The following is a 22,054-nucleotide window of genomic DNA, read 5'->3' on the forward strand; positions in this document are numbered from 1 at the left end:
AATACAATTTATCTTCAGTCTTGAAGCTGAAGTTAAAATGTAGTGCATGTTGTACAAAAACCACGGAGAATGAGGCAGTGGTGCTTTTGTGAGAATGACTTCATTTTTTCATGTCAAGTTGTGAAATCATCTGAGGCATTCCTGTCAGTTCTCTCACTGTGACAGAAACCATTTGGGAAGTCAACAGTTTTGGAGTTACTGGACAGGTTTGGCCTACAATAACTGATTAAGCCTTGATAGAGATGTGAGCGTTTTTTCCTTATCTTACACAGCTGTAAACTTGGATGGCATATACTTTTCACTCTAAAAATGTTGTGATAATTTTTCCTGTATTTTGTACAACAGACCGCAGCCTTCACTTCTGCTAGCTGATGAAGATGACACACACCTGATTTATTCATAATGTGTAAACAATTTAATTTATTCATGAGTACCAAACAGAATTCTGACACCTACAATAAGTAGTCTATGATTTTTTTTCTGTACAAAGCAATCAATTCAAGAGATATTTAAAAATGGTCACAGGAAAAGTCATGCTATGTAGCAGCAACTAACTGAACTCTACAGAAACACATGCATTTCACATTTCCTGCATTACATTACATTCACATTTATTCGATTAGCAGATGCTTTTCTCCAAAGCAATGCACATATAGAAAATGCAACGTGTCCATTACATCAGCAGAAAGAGAGTTAGATGCATACGCGTGATTTAAACTACAGTTAGTTTGTTACTGTCCATCATATGAACTAATGTACGTCACACGAGTAGCTGCATAAAGGCGGCGAAAAAATTATTTGGAAAGGTTCTCCAGTAGTGCAAAATTCACCTGTTTTCATTTATTTATTCTTTTATTTTCATATAAAGAATAAACATTTCTAGAGTGAAGCTGTATTTTATTTTATTCACCCTTTCACCGATGTATATTTTTCATGTCACTTTAACTTTTTTCTATGAAGAAAAAAAAAAACTAATGCAAATATATCAGTGTGGGGAAAGACGTGCAAACAATCCCAGAGCCTGTAAGGCCTTTCATTGTCACTTTGATTGATGATATGGCTTTTTGGGGGTGCAGATTTCAAACCAAAGGACGAATTGCCTCAAATGAAATTTTTCATCAGCTAAAACTTTTGTAACTTTGGCTTAGATCACCGACTGAGTTCACTCTTTTGCATAAAGAAACTTCAAATTGTTCAAATCATTGTGACCCCTGACCTTTACTATGTTAATCTCATATTTTGCTGCGACTCAAATCGATAACCCATTATTAGTGGTTTAGCCATCCTCAAAAAGGTAGAAGACTCTGGATGTTAGCCTAAGGAGAACTGTATGCCCTGTATGCCTGAACTCACCCCAGACAGTCCGTACCTCAAATACTGCCCCCAGAGACTCCTCACCCTTAAAGTGCTTCACGAGATTTTATAAATCCCAAATACTCCACTACCTACACTCTTCTCAACTAGACACACTGCCTTCCTACACACTGTGCCCAACTAAATACACCCCAGAGAACTTACCTCCGAGACACTCCACCTCCTGTACAACAAGTTCGACACCTATTTGTCCAGTGGAGTCTCAGGCAGTATGTCTCACACCCCAACGCACTCCACTGTCATTCAGTTTCCTCCTTAACAAAGACATCTGTGACAGGTAGATCTCCTGGATAGTACGAAAAGAATACTCTAGGTGGTGAAGAGATCAAGCCTACAAGGTATGTTTAAAATGCGTGAGTGTATGGAGGTTAACTGGAGACCAGCAACACTAACACAGTACAGTTAAATGAGAAGTCCTCCTTGAATAACCTTCATGTTCCCCATGAACTTAAATAATAATTTAAATCAGGAGACAGTTACCTTGTATCGGTGGTAGAAAAGATGATCTCCTTTATGATCTATGTTTGAGTAACCAAAAATCTACACATTATGAAGAATGATTTTGAAATGCCTCTCAAATATGGCATGATAAGGACTTTGAAACTCCAGAGGTTATTTGCATTTTCACATTTGTTTTATTCGGCAAAGGAAACAATTTTCCTCTCCACCAGAGCTCTATTTTCATCTTACATAGACAGTGTGTGTGTGTGTCTGTCTGTGTGGCTGTGTTCATGCGTGCATGGAAGTGCACGATATTTTGACTGGCTCCTGTACTGGAGTGTACAAAAATTAAACTGCTGGGGTAGGATGTAGGTTTTGTGTAATTGCAGTTATGAATAACTCCTGCCATGACAATTAGGCCAGACAACAGGTTTCATGGAAAGCTAAGGCTCTCCTACCTAACAAAAAGTGCCTTTTTAAATGTCAAAGGATTAAATTTCCCTGTTGTTTGTGTTGCACGGTTTCAAAGAATGCGTGTTAATACATTTTCCTTGCAAATACTTGCTTACGATGTCTTTAAAACCTCACTGGAAGAACTGTAACAAATTGTAAGCACGATTAAATCGGCCCCCACCCTAAACAAAATATCCTCTTAGTGTATTAAAACAAGGAATCATTCTGCCACATTCTCAAATGTATTGACTCAACTTTAAAAGTGAGCAAGTCCAAGCACATCCCATGACTCAATCTGTGCTTCCAGACAGAATCTGTAGAGGGGGGGGGCGGAAATCACTGACCATCTAAAGGCTGTTCTTATGCAGTGTTTTTGTGTGTTTTTGGAGACAAAAGCTGAGCCATCAATATTCATTACAGCAGAACCGAAATGCCCTGGGCATCCCCCTGGCAAGAGGTTTATTGCAGAAAACATCTTCATTTAGCCATTGCCAGGACGGAGCCCGACTGCCTCGATGCTCACCTGATGATCTCCATGACAGTAAGTCTTATTACCTGAACAGACTCAACAGAGCAGTCATTCACTGGCATTAGTGTCCATCTGGATCAGCCTTCATGTACAACAACATAACCCTAACTCGGCCCCCTCCCCCCAACCCCAGGCTAGACACATTGTTATGACATGCACCGTTATTGTTCTGTCCTCTCTGCTAATTACTCATCATCAGTCTGCCAGTGCCAACATCTCTGGAAACAACTTTTTTTTTCCTCCAAAAACTGTTGCGAGAGACACTGACTGAACCACCTTCCACGCCGACCGCTTCTCTTGCTGCTGCGCACCCACTTTTGGACGCGCGCGCGCGCGCGCGGGTCCTGACGCGCTCGCGCCGATGTGACAGGACTGCGTGGCGGCGCGTGCCCACTGACTGTGAATTCAGAGACTTCTCGCCGCGATGCTCAGCCGCGAAAGGAACCAGCAGCAGCTCCCCTTCCCCCGAAGAGAGAAAAGGCAGTGTCTTTACCTGGAAACACGAGCAGCGCAAACACCCACGACAGGATGAGGAAGCAGACTGAATTATGCATTTTTCAGTGTTCTGTTGACGTTGTCTCTTTTTCTCTGCCTTTTCCCGCTTCTTTTTTCCACAACAGAGTCAGTCAGTGCCGTGTGTTCTGTTAAGCTGCTCTCGGTCCTTTTTCTCTCTTTTTTTAGAATTTATTTGGAACCCTTTTGGTTCTCCTTTTTCCCCCTGATGCCGTTGTGTGTGAAGGTGATTTAAATCCAGCGCAAGTTGAGGCGGACGAAAGACTGAGAGCTCATTGACTATTCTACACTGACACGGGAATACTCCGCAGTCTTGAGGAGAGAGGGGCGGGGCGGGGGAGCGCGGTGGGGGGGGGGGGTGACTGCACTCCTGCACTCTGATTGGCTGAGGCCGGTCGGCTGGAAACAGGCTCTCCGCTGTTCGTGGGGCTGCTTGCGGTGCCTCTTTGCCCGAGCCGTATGAAATTAAACTGGTGCAAAGAAAGCAGCGATCATGACAGGCGGCCAGTAAGTGGCCACTCAATTTGTGTGCAGCAGAACCACATTAGGTGCCTACAATTAATTTGACTCCTTCCTCATTTGCAAAGCAGCGTTTGGTGATTGTTAGTTGCTGTATTAAACCCAGAGGGTAATTTTTTTCCAGAAGCCAGGCCATGCCATTTTCGGTTTACATGTATCTTCCATCAATACCATTTTTTTCATTTGAAAGTTAATTTGAAAACTAGTGTTACAAAGCATATATGCGCAAAGTACATGGAGTGAGGGGGGCGCGGTGGCGCAGTGGGTTGGACCGGGTCCTGCTCTCCAGTGGGTCTGGGGTTTGAGTCCTGCTTGGGGTGCCTTGCGGTGGACTGGTGTCCTGTCCTGGGTGTGTCCCCTCCCTCTCTGGCCGTACACCCTGTGTTACCGGGTAGGCTCTGGTCCCCCGCGACCCTGTATGGGACAAGCGGTTCCAAAAATGTGTGTGTGTGTGTGTGTGTGTGTGTGTGTGTGTGTATGTGTACATGGAGTGTATATAGGCTTATGTTTGAGTCTCTTACAGGCTTGCAAAAAACTAACCGTGGGGAGTGCAGTTGTTTTTGACTGTAATGCCATGTGGTAAAAAAATTTGCCTGTTTGTGTATGTGTGTGTGTGTGTGTGTGTGTGCGCTGCAAATATGAGTTGTAAGTAGATGTTTTTTGAACATCTCGCTGAACATTAGTTAGTTTGAATTTGATGCCTTTCAGTCCCACTTCATTGTGCTTAAGAGCAGAGGTCAACTTGTCTACATGCATGTGTTGTCTGAATATCAGACCAATTACCAACACACATTTATTCAAATTAAATGCTTTTGTTTCAGTACAACACTGATAAAAACAGTGACAAAAGGTTTATTGCATGCTTTCTGCTTTCATGCTTTGAAGCCTGATAATTAGATCTGAATCAAAGTAAAAAAGGTGTACATGATTTTGTTCAGTTACAGGTCCCAGCTTTGAGTATGTATTGCTGTAAAAGCACGCATTGGATAAAGATCTCATTATTTCTGTTTTTCATCATCAGTGTCATTGCGTATCATGATAAATCTCTAACGTGTAGCACAGTGATTATTCTAAACCATCTAGCCATGCATTTGCAAGTGTTTTGTATCAGTCAAACATATTGGCTTATGATATCTTTGGCATGGATTCATATTCTCTGAAGATTATCATAAAACTTAAGAATTTGTGTTAATTAATATCAGCTTTCACATTAATTAATAATAGCTTTCAGCATTTCAGCTGGAGTCTTCCTGAAAGGTGGAAGTTCCAAGACTGATTACAAAATATACGAGGGTAACTCAAAAAGTGTTCGTAATTTTTTTTTTTTTTTTGGATAAATATGTTGAGGGTACTTTTTGACTTGCCCTCGTACATTTTCTGGCACAACTCTCTGTTGGAAATGGGATATTGACAGAGAATTATGCATATGGTGTCTGGTACCTTTCATGTTACATAAGTGAACAGGTCTGATGATTTATAAAACACAGATGGCACACCATGTTTTTGCACCCTTCATCTACCCAGTGCATTTCCCTCAGTTTGCAAGTCATGCATACATTGTGTCTTTATCCACCTTTGCTTGACAATACAAAGATCGGTTGGTTTGCAGAGCTCATCAGAGACCCTGTTTTATCATACTTGCTTCCAGCTTTCCATTTTATCCATTTTGAATGGAGTGTCAACCTGTCGGTCTCCTGAGGATCGAGCACTGACAAGCAGCCCACTGCCACCATTGGATGTGACCCTCCAGGCAGTTTGGGCTATGTCAGAGTATTCGGATCAAGCACCATCTCACAAGACACAGCTTGCTACAAGTTCAGTGTACATCAGACCTGGGCAGTTCTCTTTTTTTGCTATCCCATCTTCCCAAATATCAATAGAAATGTTTTGTACTGATTCACTTAGGTATACCCAGCACTCCTTACTCCTTTATGTTCTTCTCTGTTGTGCATATTTAGTTCTTTAACAGATGCTTTTATTGAATGCTACTTACATTAGCTGGCAATTTTACACTTCACCCATTTGTAAAATGCAGCAGATTTTTTTCTTCTCCCCTGAAGCAATTCAGGTTAAGTACCTTGCAACAACAGAGCTCCAACTGGGACTTGAACTGCCATCCTCTTCTTTAATCACTCTACTGATTTACCAGTTCACCAGTATGCCACCTGTTTGTGGAATAGGTCCTGTTTGAATTGGTTGTTTTGTGTGCTTTTGTTTCTAAAGGGAACCCCTTTTAGTTGTTTCCAGAGGAACTTTTGGCTGGCGTTTCGCCTGTCAGAGCAGGCAGAGCCCAACTAGTGTCTGTATCCTCTTGAGATCGTGCCTGTTGGGCAGGTCCTGTGGGTTCCTTTTGTGTCACTGTTCATTGAATATGACACGGATGCCATGGATGTTTCACTTGGCAGTGTCTTCCAGAATGCTGCTTTTGGCTGCCAGGGGCATAGCCTCTGGTATGCCCCTCCTTTTAGGCATGTGTCTAGAGCATCTGGCAAAGAGGGATCAGGGTCATTCTGCCTTTTGATGCTCCCGACTCCTGTCCCTTGGTCCCCCACTCCTCCCTGATGGGACCCGACGGCTGGCATCTGGCTGGGTCAGATGCTGACTCTCATCTCCATCTCAGCAGCATTCTTCCTGGAGTGTCACCGGCTGTTCCCCTGGCTGCAGGAACTTTAAATTAGCTTTGCTGTCTCCTGCAAGTTCCCAAAGCCCTTGGATGGTCTCAAGGCATGATGGCACCCCTTTCCTCCAGAGGACTTCAAGTGGCCTGAGGTATTTTTCCATTTGGGAATTATTTGCTGTTTACTGGCAAGTCCTTTGGGGGTTACACCAGAGGCTTCTAGCAGAACTCTGGCCCGAGTGATCCCATTGACTGGTAACTGCTGGGTTCTTGGCGGCTCTACCAGAAGGATATTTTAGCCTTTATATTAGTAGTTAGATGAGCTGAAGATTGCCAGATTGCTAAAGGTATGTATGCGGTGTCTCAGATTCCCTGATCACATTTTAGAACAGATTTCCTTATGGGTCCTCTCCAGTTGACATTTGCATTTATTTATTTAGCAGACACTTTCCCCAAAGCAACTTCCAATGAACTGTATGTAGTCTAATCAGCCCACGCACCTTATTCACCAAGGTGACTTACACTGCTAGATAGACTACTTACAAGGATCACTCATCCATACATCAGTGGAACACACTCTGTCTGTCACTCACACACTATGGGTGAACCTGAACGGCATGTCTTTGGACTGTGGGAGGAAACCCACGCACATACACATGCAAACTCCACACGGACTGAGCAGAGATCGAACCTACGTCCTCTCGCACCACCCAGGTGCTGTGACACAGCAACGCTACTCTGTGTGCCAACATGCCACCCCCTACATTTCATAGTGGACAAATCAGAATGTATCATGCACAAAGGCAATAATACCACAGTACAACCTAAATACTCATGGGTGACTGAGACATTACTGCTTCTTCATGAGAATGTAGGTCATTCTGGTAATTTCAGGACATGTGGAAAACCTCATTAGAGTTAGATGTCAGTACAAAGGTTTAGATGTTGTATTTACTCCTTGCCAATAAAATAAACATAACATTTCAGCTCTCTTGTGGGGATGGATCGGTTACACAAGATAACAACTGTGCTTAATTACGAGTCCTCGGGACTTCTGCAAAGTGTAAGCAGCACTTAAAGTTTCATAATTTGTTGGCTAATTTCTTTCTGATTAAAATCAACATTCAGCAACAAGCGAAAAGGATCCATTTTGAATTGCGCTGAAGCTGTACGAAGGGGAAATATCCGCCAGTCCTACTGGGACTCTAATCAACAGTGCTCGAATGCAATGCTTGATATAGTTTTGAGCTGTGTTGTTTTTACTCACTAATTTCCCGAAAAGTTGTTTTGCCTTTCTGAAAATGCAGGAAGAACGTTAATGAATAATAGTGTCACCTGTGCATCTAAATGTTGGTACACACACTTCAAGAAAGAAGATAACCAAAACAAAATAAGACATTTTAGCCTCATGGCATTTGACAGGTGATCAAAAGATTATGGCTTCCTCTGTACAGTACTGTCAGAGATTTACTGTCAAGTTGACTGAGATAAATATATCATGGTAGTTCTAACTGTCCATATATTTATGGACACACGTTGTCTAAAACCACTTGTCCCAAGCAGGGTTACGGAGCCTAACCCAGCAGCACAGGGCACGGGGCTGGAGGGGGAGGGGACACACCCTGGGCAGGACACCGGTCTGCCACAAAGCACTCCAAGTGGGACTCGAATCCCAGACCCGCCAGAGAGCAGCTCCCAGCCAAACCCGCTGCACCACCACACCCGCCACATATACATATGCATATACACACACACATTTTCAGAACCACTTGTCCCTTACGGGGTCATGGGGAACCGGAGCCTACCCGGCAACACAGGGCGTAAGGCCAGAGGGGGAAGGGGACACACCCAGGACGGGACACCAGTCCATCACAAGGCACCCCAAGCAGGACTCGAACCCCAGACCCACCGGAGAGTAGGACTGCGGTCCAACCCACTGCACCACCGCACCCCCTTACTCCATATGCATATACATTGTGCATAAATAACATACAACACAGAGTATATGTTTCAGATACATGTCTAACATATTTATCCATTTCTGATGATAACCTTTCTTCAAAATATTCAAAGCATTTCATTAAATTAATCTCATAAATGTATTCCGTGATGTATTCTCTCCAGAACTTTCTAGAAACTGTAAAAAAAAAGTTAGACCTCATCTAGCATGAACATTGCTGCCTGTAAATCGCATTTCTAAATGTATAAGCTCCTCCTTCCCAGTGATCTTTCAGCTTTCTAGTGGGAAGGCCACACATCTTTGTTACAGACAAGAAGAGACAGAGGCTTGACCCACCCACCGACCTGCACCTGTGACCTGCTGAGTGTCCAGTCAAAGAAATCAATAGCACTCACCCACAAAGCCTTGTGTCCACATTTTACGCTTCGCTCGTCTCAACAGATCTGGCTGGATGAAATCCTTCCAGGGGGTTTCTTCTTCCTTTGCGAGAGATAGTCATAATCAAGAAATACACACACACACACACACACATTTTCAGAACCGCTTGTCCCATACAGGGTCACGGGGAACCGGAGCCTACCCGGCAACACAGGGCGTAAGGCCGGAGGGGAAGGGGACACACCCAGGACGGGACGCCAGTCCGTCGCAAGGCACCCCAAGCGGGACTCGAACCCCAGACCCACCAGAGAGCAGGACTGTGGTCCAACCCACTGCGCCACCGCACCCCTAAATCAAGAAATAAAGATTTGTTTTTTTTTTTTCTTGTCAAAACATGCCTTTCAGATAACTAGGTTTTTAATTTTATATTCGTTGTTTGTCCATATTAACCTTCTACAATTATATATATTTATATATATATTGTGTAAACTTGATGTGAAGTTGAAAAAACAGGCTCATCACCGCTAAGCTTATTCATGTTATTACCACTGTAGGTGAGTTCAGACTCCCGTTGTAACAATATCCACTCATTAAACGGCAAATGCGGTGCTACAATTTGCCAATATTTCAAACATTAGCAGTATGTGCCAGTGGGGTCTGTTTGAAGTACAGATGAGGACTTTATAACATTATTACCTTCATTATCAATAATGTCTATATTTTTCACACTGTGAAGTGAGAGCTCCTTCCCATGTCAAATGCAATATAAATGTAAATTGCACAGGGGACACCTTCCCTACCTATGTATCTCAATTTTATCTTGTCAAACTGACATATCATTACATCTCAACCAGTGTTGTGTTATGTACAGCCTTGATTAAAACTTTTATTTTTATTAAATGGGTGAAATTGTTAAGGTGTGCTCCGGAGACTGGAGATGACACTTAGTTTAACTAAATAAAATGGGAAATCAAGTTGCGAGTAAATTGAGGCACACTCTAGAAAATGTGCTCAGATTTTTCATGCAAATATTACTGCTCGGGTTTACAAGTCATGATGAGCGACACTAAAGAATGAGTTTAAACTGGAGACTTTTGCTAAATTAAATTGTTGAATTAATCTTACCTTTGTGTTTTCCTGACAGTCCTAATGTACAAAACAATGTGTTTACCTGTAAGGGTAGTCCCACATCAGCTGTGTTAGCTATGCTCATTTTTTATGTCTGTATTGGAAGCATTGAAATTTTACAATTTTTAAACATTTACAATGGAACTGCAACATAATTATTTTATAACTGTACCGTAAAATGCAACTGATGAATTATTTCACGTTCGGTTAAAAGTGTTTAACCTTATTTGTATGAGAATATGGCACAATACAGTACTGTAAAAATCCAAATCAATAATCTTTCACATTATCTGGTGTGTCCGGTAAACTAATAAAATCACAGGAAAAACTGTATAAATGTACAAAAGTCCTGGAAATAAAACTTAGCTTAATGTCATTATCTCTCACACACATATTTTCTGAACTGCTTGTCCCATACAGGGTCGCGGAGAACTGGAGCCTATCCAGCAACACAGGGTATAAGGCCAGAGGGGGAGGGGACACACCCAGGATGGGACGCCAGCTCGTCGCAAGGGACCCCGAGTGGGACTCGAACCCCAGACCCACCAGAGAGCAGGACCCGGTCCAACCCACTGCACCACCGCGCCCCTGTGGTATTATCAGTGAAAGTATTATTTATGGGTTGTTTTTTAATTAAAAAATCATGTTTAGTTCAATCAAAGTGATCCTGAATCAACCCAGGAAGCCTCAAGTGTAGCACAAGCTACATCTTAACTAATGTACCAGACTACCACACTAACAGATTCACTCATAAATAGTTTGCAATATTCATTTTCAAATAGGAGAAATAACCTGACAGCAGTGTTAAATAATTATTGAAGTGTAGATCACAAGTTAGAAAAATACTAACCTCAGTAGGCCTATGCAAAAGGAAACAAAGCAAATCAAGTTTCTTGACTTTTCAGAGATTTTTAAAACTACAGTTTATTACTCTTGTATTGTTATCTTTCTGCTCACATTTGCACCTCAATTAACCCCATTTCACTTATGATAACAAAATGCAACTATGGCAAACATAAAACTAAATCATTGTCTGAGTGTAAAACCGTGTTAAAGAAACACTCAGATAATCTTGTAATTAGAGACGTGGATCTAAGTACCTCTTTTTCAAATTGAAAATATTGCTAATTAAGTACAAATGAAGGGGCATATCTCACACGTAATTTATAACAAAACTTTTAGGAGATATGGTACTATTTTCATAATGAATTCAGAAATTATGTGCCTTGTCAAAATTAAAAAGTGATGCCCCATCAGTGAAAAATGACAGCATTTCATGCCATTTGCACATGGAAAATATATTCTTTCTTATGGATGCAAACTGTACTTAGATGCTGAGATGCCCTGTCAGAGCTCTTTGAAAATCTCATTCAAGACCAAGGATAGAAAAGCTCTAGGTGGATGAAAAGAAAGGAAATAAAAGACGTGTGGCTGTGGTTTCGAGAACAGGCATTCCCAACCAAAGCTGAGATTCCCTCCGGGATGTGCTACTTATTATTCCTACCACCATTTTTATTGTGTCTGCATCACTGGGCTACTGATACATGTCACACTTGACAATATTGTCTGTGCTGCTACTTAGTCCACTGCCTTTGAAACTGTTGCATGTTGCATTAATCACACATGAAGCACAAGTGAGGACGGAAAAGTGCTGAAATGCACCTCCGATATTTGACGCAATAGTCTTCCAAAGAATTACGGCTTTGATGGTGTAATCTGCTGCACTCTTACTATTCATCGGGGATTCGGAACCTTTCCTGAACTCATGAAAAGAAGTAGAAATGAGCATGGTTTTTCATATATCTTTAGGCGGTAGGTAACATAGAGATTAAGGTCATGGACTCTAAGGCTGCTAGTTTGCGTCCTTCTCCCACAAACTGCTGTAGTAATCTTGAGCAAAGTACTTAGTCTGAATTGTTCCAGTAAAAATATCCATCGCTATAAAGAGGTCACATACCGCAACACTTTTTTCGATAATAGTGTCAGCTAAGTAACAAGTTAATAATAATAGAATATTAATTTTAAGCAGCATAAATTGATGTTTCTGGAATGATCTTGAACTGGAAAACTCTAGAAATAGCGCTACTGCTTTGCTCTGCCACATTACTTGCTACACATTTTACTTTTCATGAGATTCCAAGAGGGCCCTTTCAACAAAGTTTTGTGTTCATAGTTAGACATGTGCCTTTGTCAGCACAGAATGACCTCACTTTAAGGCACATACCGAAGTTTTTCCCATTATAATGTATAACCGATGTTTCCTCATCGGTTTTATGATGCTCATCTCCATCATGAAGCAGCTTCACTCCTCACAATGTCTCGACTGCTCAGATTTTTCCATTTTTTTTCTTCCAGGTCAGTAATTATGTGTCTTTCTTTTGGTGTGTCCTTATTTTCTGTACCCCTGGCTGTTTTTGAGTGTCTGTTTTATTTCCCAGACAGAGAAAAGAATAAGAAGGGGAATTTTCCCCCTTTCCATTATGTACTGCAGCGCTGAAGATCCTGTTATCAAAAACTCAGCTGGACCCATGCTAAAGGGCAGATGGATTTATTTTGACTCATAAAGACTTCATCTTGTGTGCTTTTCACTCACTGCAGGACTCTGGGACATTTCGTTGGTCTTTATTGGACTCTCCGCACACGAGTAGAGCAATCCCAATCTTTTTGCAACGAATGCTAACAACAAGGAGACCATATAGCATTTTATCCCTAAACAACACACAATGGCTCCCTGCCCATGTAGATACAATGCAGCTCACCTGCAGTTTGTGTGTGCGCTGAGAAGTAATTACCTGGCACAATCTCCTTTCATTTCCTTTGTATAAAACATGATGATTCAGCAGTCATAAAGAATCTGAGAGAAGTGGTTGGATTACTAGGAAACGGCCAGAAACCAGAGACGGTGAAGCGGCAAATTCACAAGGACGGGCTGCTAGCGCCAGCAAAAGACAGATGTGTCTTATTGTGCTTTGTTTCTTGTGTTCTGGTGAAATTAAATTGTGGTTACCTGAAAAGGGTGCCGAAGTTCCAGAAGTTCCTCCCGGACTGCTCAACATCTGCGTCAACATGAGCAGCAACTAATTAGCTCGTGCGTGTGATAAGTTTTGTGGATGCTAAGTCTTCCCTTGTGTTTTAAACTAATGAAAGCAAAGTAGTCACAGGGCTTCTGCCAGTGAATATTACCTAACTGGCAAAACTTGAACATGTATTTGAAGATAACAATGATTAGAATTATGCAAATCATCCCAGACTGAGCCAGAAAAACTGATTTGAGGTGTTGCCAAGAGGGAAGGGTGGAATCACCACAGGCGTACATTCGTCTCGGATGCACTGGTTGTTCTTTGGAGTGAACGGATGTGCTGTATTGCGGTTAGGGTCGGAAGCTGTGGGTTTGCCTCAAGCTGGGACTGCTGCTCATCAAACCCATTTATTACACAAGGCAGGTCTAACACCCACCATCAAATGAATGCGCAAGATTAATGTGAGAAATAGCACGGTCAGGGTAAATTCCATATTTATCCTGGAGATTGTTTCATAATTGTGTTCAGACGTATTTATGTTTTTAATTATTTACAAAATATAGCCACATATTTAAAATATGCATAATGAAAAATAACGGCAAGTGTTGTTACAACTGGTATTCATTTGAATATGGACCAGAGAAAAACTACTTCATTTATTGCAGGGAACTGTGTGAAATATTTGAATTATCTGCATATATTTATGTCTGCATCTGACAGTGTTTGCAAAACTGTTTGCCCTGAACCATATACTGTCAATAAAAGTAAGAGGTGTTGTGACACATACTGTGTCTAAAAGGAGATCTTAATGGAAAACATAGAACAGAATAAAACTCTGACAACGTGTACCCTGAGTACAGCGATAATTTTTCATATCTGCCATTTTTCCGTTTGATGTGCTTGCTCAATTCCATATATTACTCCTTTCATATGTCATATCTGATTTGCTATTTATTTCACTCTGTTAACGTTTCACTGTGTCTTTCAAACAACATTTGAGGTAATATGTAACACTACCACAGAAAAAACATTGGCTGAAACAGAGGCGAAATGACTGATCTTGGACCTTTGGATAATTCTCAGCAATAAACGCTCAACAACCACTATGTACCAACTTTTTACAACTGTGGCTACCCAGCTGTCTTTGCAGGAGTCTGGCATGGAACAGTTTCCTATTTGGCTCGCACCTCCCCCGTTGAGTACAATTTCAGGACGTTTAGGACACTTACTCGTCACTGCCCTGATGTGTCACCTTGACTCATTTATGGGAGACTCTTAGTATAATGAGACTGAACAGCACCCGTTGGCAGCATCTGCGTCACAGTGAGGAGGATACTCTAGCACCTGGTCAGTGCTATTGGGCAGCAGTTTTTTGCTGTTGTAATAGATATGATTTAACGCCTGCTCTGGATAACATGACAGAACAAGAGTGATAGCGTCTACACAGAATCACCCGAACAAGCTTCTTCATCCATTTTGGTTTTTTGTTTGCTTTCCTCAACCCCTCCCTGCAAATTTCTGCCCAAATTCAGAGCAGTCTTTTTTGTCACTTAGCAGAATGGATCACCTCCAGGGCTACCTTCAGACAGGGTGTGTGTGCCTCTGATAAAGTCCCCTGGCATTTTTTAAGTAAGTGAGATGTGAACTTGTGTAATGAACAAGTTCACTGTTTGATTTGTCACACAGTAGGTTATTTCCACTTCCAGAAGAAACTTTTCCTTGACAATATGCATTTGAAGTGATATTAGTCAAAGTTTAATACTGAAAATTAAAGCACAAAAAAGTTTACAAGATATTAAATGGATTCAGGGGGATCCGGTGGCGCAGTGGGTTGGACCAGGTCCTGCTCTCCGGTGGGTCTGGGGTTCGAGTCCTGCTTGGGGTGTCTCCCCTCCCCCTCCAGCCCCATGCCCTGCGTTGCTGGGTTAGGCTCCGACCCTGTGTGGGACAAGCAGTTCAGAAAATGTGTCTGTGTAAATGGGTTCAAATGAAACCAAAATTAAATACATTAATCAAATAAACCAGAAGAGAAAAAGTTAGTTTCACAGTCTTTATGAACCTTCTTGTATCCATTTCATTAACATCTTCACATCAAAACCCACCTCTTTCTTGCATGTGAAAATGCTTGCCTATTCATTCACACACACAGTCTGAAACTGCTCATGGCAAACCGAAGCTTAACCCAGCAACATGGGTGCAAGGGATGCATCCAGCATGGGATGCCAGTCTGTCAAGCCCCCGGGAACAAGAAGAGCGGCAACACTTGTGGCTAACTGATGACATTCAGGATATAAGGAGTTCCGTAACAACGACACGATGCGGATTCTTGCAAACGCCCTCATGGTTTTGCAGTCTCAGCAGTTTCTTGTCCAGTGCCTACGATTTCTGTTCTTGTTCTCTGACCATAGCCTGTTTTCCAACCTCCGAGTTTGCCTTGCCGTTGTAGTGACATTCGCGCCCCGAAGACCTTTGCCTGTTCCTGAGGTTGATTGTGTCCTGCCCTTCGAACCAGGAGAAAAGAATAAACTCAACCCGCACTTGGGTTCACAACTTACCTGTCTATCTCCAGTCCATCTGTTGCTATGACAGAGTCTGCCGCAAGACACCTCAAGCAGGACTCGAACCCCGGACTTACCAGAGAGTGGGACCCGGCCAAACCCGCCAAACCCCTTCTGTTCATTCACTTAACTTTTTTTATTTACTATTCCACTTATTTAAATTACTACATTATTTTTCTACTTATTTCAATGTTTGGCTATTCATATTTGTTGTCTGTTATTGTTAGTGTACATAGGTTGTGTGCATGTATATACATTGTAGATTGTATGCTGCCACAACAAAAGTGAATTTACTTCCAGGATTATTAAAGTTTCATTCATTCATTCATTTATTCATAAAACAAACAAAATTGCATCAAACATTCTATATAAATTAAAATATAAATTTAACTCCATTAAAAACATTTTAACAATCCACCAAAATTGACGTTTAAGAGAGTACCTTAACTGCAGCTAGGAGTAAATTAAGATGAAGCTTGCTTCTGTTGGAAGGCTCTCAATGGTTTGTATAATGTTGGAAAACAGCTATAAAAGTTGTCTAAATCTGGTTATTTTTCTTATTTTTTTACCGGTTATTTTTTTCCACACTGATGGACACGTTTACAATTACCAGTAGACTGAAGCAGGCAGGAAGTAGAATTCATGTGCATTTGGGTCCAATTAATATTGCTTAAATCTTTTTTTATAAAAAGAAAAACAATTAAATGTCCAATATTGTATAGCATTATGGCAAATTTTAGATCCATGTCATTACAGTAGGTCTCTGCACAAAGCAATTCTGGGAATAAAAACTGGTGGGGGAAAGAATTAGACTGCATACTTCATATATGGAACTACTATTCTATTTGCTATGTCTTCATTAGCTCAGAATCCCAAGATAGTTTAACACAAGTGTGCAATGAGCTCTCACTCCCTTGACAAGCTAATTTAATGACATGGCTATTGAATTCGCACGATCTTTGTAATGAACAACACTCTTCCTGCTAGTTTTGAATGTAAGGTGCAACATTTCCTCTCTGCTCACACAGTTTATGTCAGTGCACCCTACAATTCTAGTCTTAATTTATCTCTTTTTTTTTGCTTTAGTTCTCAGAGGGTTTTTCTACCCACTTTTCTTTCTCTTCTTTTTTTTTCTTTTCTATCTTTCTTTTTCTATGGCAGTGCCTGCGAAAGAGAACACGTAAATAGTTGATCAATGGGGAAAGGATTTTGAGAAAGATGGGAGGTTTAAAAGGCACATGGATTTAGTCAGATCAGCTCGAACAGAATGAAAGATCTCTCTGTTGCTTGTGCTAAGGCCAAAGAGGAATACTTGAATTGCCATGAGACTTTACATATATAAATGGAAATATGTAAGGTGATTTTGGGAGCACAAATGCATTCCATTCTAAATGTAAAATAGTTCAAACTAGTCCTGAGCTTTAGGGACAGCAAATTATTGTCCTAATATCATCAGTACATCTATCTGCATCACTTGAACTTGTAGGTACTACTCAGATTCCTGCTACTTGCAAAAACACTACCATTGTTTCCTACAGAACCCCACTTAATGCTGCCTTGGTTAGAGCTGTTTCCATATTGGACACATGCCAACGGAATCCGGAAGCGCTGCTCTTTCTCTATCTATGATAAGGATGATATTACATAAAACACTGGTTATTTAGCATCGGCAGGTTGCGGTCCACACGTGTGTGTGTGTGGGTGACAGCCCAGTGCTTTCAGCGCTGTAAAGTGCCACCAGGAGCCCATTATGCGTAGTCCAGCTGTGCTATGTGCCTTGTGTTCCCTGTGTCCATTCAGTTCAGTGGCACTAAAGGGGTGAATGAGACGCTGCTGTTCGCATGCACCATCTCACTAGTGTATTCATGAAATACTTTGTGACCCATTTTATTTACTCTGTGTACAACAGAGGAAGGCTTCAGCTGACGATCAATTAATGCACGTTTCAGTGCTGTTGGAAGAAACACTATACGAAATTTTCAGCAAAAATGAAACCCAAATACTTCTGTAACTGTTGAGCAAGAAAATCCAACTTACTTTGTATATGTACTTGATGACACAAGAATGTTATGAAAAGGGGATGGCGCTGCTCTAAGGCATGTGTCAAACACTTGGCTCTGACACATTGCTCTTGATCAGTCCCCTTGCTTAATCAAAGTCTGGGTGGCAGAATTGGTCCGTCTCATTTGTATAATGTTATACTGCTGACTTGATTGTTTATTTGCAAGCATAGATGGATAATCGCTTCAGCAGGGATGAAAGAATGTCTACAGATCCATTAGTCCTAGTCTGCTGCTTTGCCTTTGACCACTAAGGCCTTTCTTGACAACAATAAGCAAACCACTCCTTCTGTCTAAGCTGCCCACTGATAATCCCTGTTTGACAGGAACTATCAGATCCTCCCAAGTGGTGCGACCCGTATAGCACAGCTAATTCTGTTTAAGGAAACATTTCATTCTGAAGAAGTAAAGTATAGATTAAAGGATTATCAAGATATGAAGCAATATTGCACAATCTTATGTCTTTCTGGTTATCATTTACAAAACCCCAAAAACACCAAGCAGGAAACCTCTTATGTACAACATACAATACTGGTGAAAATTTTTAGCATATGTGTTGGAAATGTTTTTTTTTTTCTTTTTTTTTTTTTTACATTAGGCATTCAGTGCACAAGTTTGAAGAGAAAATCAACTGACATGTCATCCCAGCTCCTGTGTGGCAATCCCTGGAGATGTGGAACACTTCTGAACTGCTTTACTTCAACTTTTGTGAAAAGTTCTTCTCATACAGATGTTGTCAGGTGTACCCAGACTTTTGACTGGTACTGTATGTGAATATATACAAAAAGAAAAATATTTAAGCAGATTGTTTGTTGCATACAACAATTTTTCAGATGCATGTGACTTAAGTAGCTGCCTACCGAAGTGACATACAAAAAGCAAATACATAGATAAAAGTGAAAGACTTATTTCTGAAGCTGTTAGGCATTAGTTAGTCATCATTATTCTGAAAAGGAGATTGAATCTGTTTAACCACCTCCAGGATTGAGAAGCCACAGAGTTTAAACTTCTCATGAGCCACAAAACAAGATAGTTAAAAGTGGAGGTGAATAATGAACTTGCTGATATTGGTATGGTATTGTAGTGGGTAAACCTGCTACCTTTGGACCCAAAGGTTGCAGGTTTGAATCACACCTCTGGCTGTAGTACCCTTGAGCAGCATACTTACCTGAAATTGCTCCAATAACGTTGCCCAGCTGTGCAAATGGGTCAGTAGTTTTAGATACATTAACATTCTAAGTCGCTTTGGAGAAAAGAGTCAGCTAAATGATTAAATATGTGTAGGAACTGATCACATCCTGTACATATTGTGGTGCTGATCCTTTGACTCTCTTTTAGGCTATAATCAGAGTTATACAGAGGCAGAGAGTGAATGAAGAAAGACAAGGTAGAGAAATGCAAGGGGAACCTTTGGCAGGTTAAAAACAGCTCCTTCCATCATTTGCACAAATTAGTCATAGTATGAGTGATAATGTGTATGAAAAATACACTGCAATTACTCATAAAAATAACTCAGATATCAAAATATACCCTTACTGTGATGATAAGGGCAAGGAAAAGTTGGTGGATCCATGCGCAGAGCAGCTGGTGAATCTTGATAAAAGAATTCATGCAGGCTAGCAAGGCTAACTCGAAACAGGAAAGCAAATGGAGCAGAAGAACAAAGCTATTTCAAAAGAAGGCAAGGCTCGGCAGGATCTGTCTGTTAGCTCTAGCAAAACCGAGACAACGTGTGACAGGTCTGTTCAGGCAAAAGCTTCCCCTTAGTGGTCCAATGAAGGAATAGTGACCAGAGATGTGACAGCAGGCTCTTCTCTTTTAAGTGCCTCCTCATGCTGTTTGACTCTATGGAGGACAGCTTCCTCTGGGTCAAGATTCGAATCCTTGTGGATGTGCCCTGTGAAATTCGAAGGTCAGGGAGCGATCTAGAATGTCTCATGGTGGCACTCAGGATTACTCCAGGCTGTATGCCTCTCGGTCCTCCCCTAGGTAATGTGTGCATCTTCCTCTCCAGCTAAAGAGAATGCAAGTATTAAATACTGAAAATTTTCTAATTATTTGCCCCCGATGCTGCTTAATTCTTTAGACTGACATGCCAGAGTGAGATTGTTAATTTTTTCCTCACACTCAGTTAGAATTACATAATTGCTTCCGAGGTACAGCAAGCAAACAAAAATAAAAACTGAATCATGAATCATAGTGAGAAGACTGTGTAAGTCAGCAGCTTATTTAGTTTGAGTGTTGATGGGCAATTCGAGCAAATGTAGCTTTTTAATCATCATTCTTAACCTGACATTAATCACTGCCAGCAAGCACAGCTGGAAATAAGCCGCTGCTATTGGTAATTTTGATATGGAGGAAAGATGCATCACAGGGGGTCTTTTTGTGGGTTTGGGTTAAACAAATAAAGCTTCATGTCTGCATTGCTGGACAAGAGAGAGAAAAAGGTGGAGAAAGTAAAAAAAAAAAAAAAATGAATGAGCAAAAGGCAGTTAACTGTGATGGTCGGTCCAATGGTAGATATGCTTTCAGGGCTGCAGCCGAACAGGACATAAGCAATCAGCACATTTGACCTTCAGAATAACCTTGGGGCTGAATCATCCTGTTGCAGCGTGCTGCTATTTTTCTGACCATTCCTGACCACTTTACCAGAGTGAGCTGATACCATTTCTGTAACGTTATTTACTTGAGGGGCAAGAAATAGGGAATGCATGCATTGTGGTAGCAGTACATGGCACCATTGCATCAGTTATAGCTGTAGGAATGCCATAGCGCAATAGAAACAGGCAGGTTTCATTTCTCCGGTTTTCATTTTGTAGCGAGGTGACAGACAAACAATTTCACGGTGAATAAAATTACTGCATAGTTGTGTTTACTGCTGGCACTGTGTTTTATAATTATTCTTGGGGTTCAGCAGTTTAATGGTCAAAGCTCATTCAATTTTGTGAAATTTAAGAGTCATTAAACATCTACATATAGTGGGGCCAGTGGGTCACCCAGGGTTATTTGGTTTGTTTGTTTTTTTTTTTAACTAGACTTGTGAACACAAAAAAGTAAGTAAGTAAGTAAGTAAATAATAATAATAATAATAATAATAATAATAATAATAATAATAATATCTTCAGAGCTTTTTTAATTTGCATTATCTCAAATTCAACATAAGGATAAGGCAAGGATATCTTATTGTTCCTTCCAACATCCAAAAGTGTGCTGTTTACTTTGAGTATAGTCTTGTAAAATAAAAGAATCCTGACTGGACAATACAATGAAGAAATGTTTTCATGTGCACTTTTCCCAACTGCATACTGTGATACTGGGTAATGGATGTGTAACTTAGGTATATTTTGTACAGACTTTATATACAAACTTTGTACATATTCAGTAATTCCAGGGCTCCTGCCAAAATCATTCCAGTTGCACTGGAAACTCTGAACTAAGGATCATCAATCTTATTAACCAAAAGCCAGACATGATTACTAAATTCATTTGAGCCCCTACAATATGAAAATACTGCAAATATAATAAGTGGTTATGTAGGTTGTGAAAACCTACAAGAGGCCATGCATTAAGTGGTGTTTCAGCACATTTACATTTATTCAGGGAGCTGATGAGGGGGTGCCGTGGCGCAGTGGGTTGGTCATAGTTCTGCTTTTCAGTGGGTCAGGGGTTCGAGTCCTGCCCTTGGTGGGTGCCTTGTGATGGACTGGTGCCCTATCCTGGGTGTTTCCCCTCCTCCTCTGGCCTTATGCCCTGTGTGCCGGGTTAGGCTCCTGTGTCCTGTATGGGGTGAGTGGTTTGGATGGATTCAGCTGATGCTTTTCTCCAAAGCTACTTATAGTTGCTTCCTCTCTATACAGCTGAGTTGTTTTACCGGAGCAATTCTGCATAAGTGCCTTGCTCATGGGGACTGCAGCTTGAGGTGGGATTTGAAACTGTGACTTCTACGTCCAAAAGAAGCAATTCTTACCATTACGCCACCAGCTGTCCCTAATAAAGGTTTAATTTCAATTATATCTTTAAACACTGAATTTAGATATGAGATACAAATGAAAGTCCTATCAAGTTAGTGTGCTACCATGTCCCTGAAACTAAAGGGAATTCAACTGTATATTTTCTGTAATCCCAAAGATTTTGATAACAGTGTATTTTAATAATTAGGATGGCTGCACACTGGGTACATCAATCTTAAATATGATTTTCTAGGGTTCAGATTAAGCAGGCCATTAACAAGCAAGCAAACAATCTAGCTATTTGGAAGTTGATTATACATGGAATAGTATACACACACACACACACACACTTTCTGAACCGCTCGTCCCATACAGGGTCGCAACGAACCGGAGCCTAACCCGGCAACACAGGGCATAAGGCCAGAGGGGGAGGGGACACAGCCAGGACGGGACGCCAGTCCGCCGCAAGGCACCCCAAGCAGGACTCGAACCCCAGACCCACTGGAGAGCAGGACCTGGTCCAACCCACTGCACCACCGCGCCCCCTAGTAAAC

The 22,054-nt window shown here is 41.2% G+C and overlaps 1 protein-coding gene across 1 annotated transcript in view; it reads right to left on the reverse strand.

Annotated features, from left to right (window-relative positions):
• The window catches only part of opcml (opioid binding protein/cell adhesion molecule-like), a 275,155-nt gene extending 271,535 nt beyond the window's left edge, over window positions 1-3,620 (reverse strand). The window contains exon 1 of the mRNA XM_018755365.2: window positions 3,291-3,620. Coding sequence (XP_018610881.1) covers window positions 3,291-3,351 — 61 coding nt within the window. The 5' untranslated portion in view covers window positions 3,352-3,620. The remainder of the gene's footprint in view (window positions 1-3,290) is intronic.
• Window positions 3,621-22,054: the final 18,434 nt, after the last annotated feature.

The sequence above is a fragment of the Scleropages formosus genome, chromosome 4 (assembly GCF_900964775.1).
Source record: "Scleropages formosus chromosome 4, fSclFor1.1, whole genome shotgun sequence".
In the NCBI taxonomy this organism is placed as follows: domain Eukaryota; kingdom Metazoa; phylum Chordata; class Actinopteri; order Osteoglossiformes; family Osteoglossidae; genus Scleropages; species Scleropages formosus.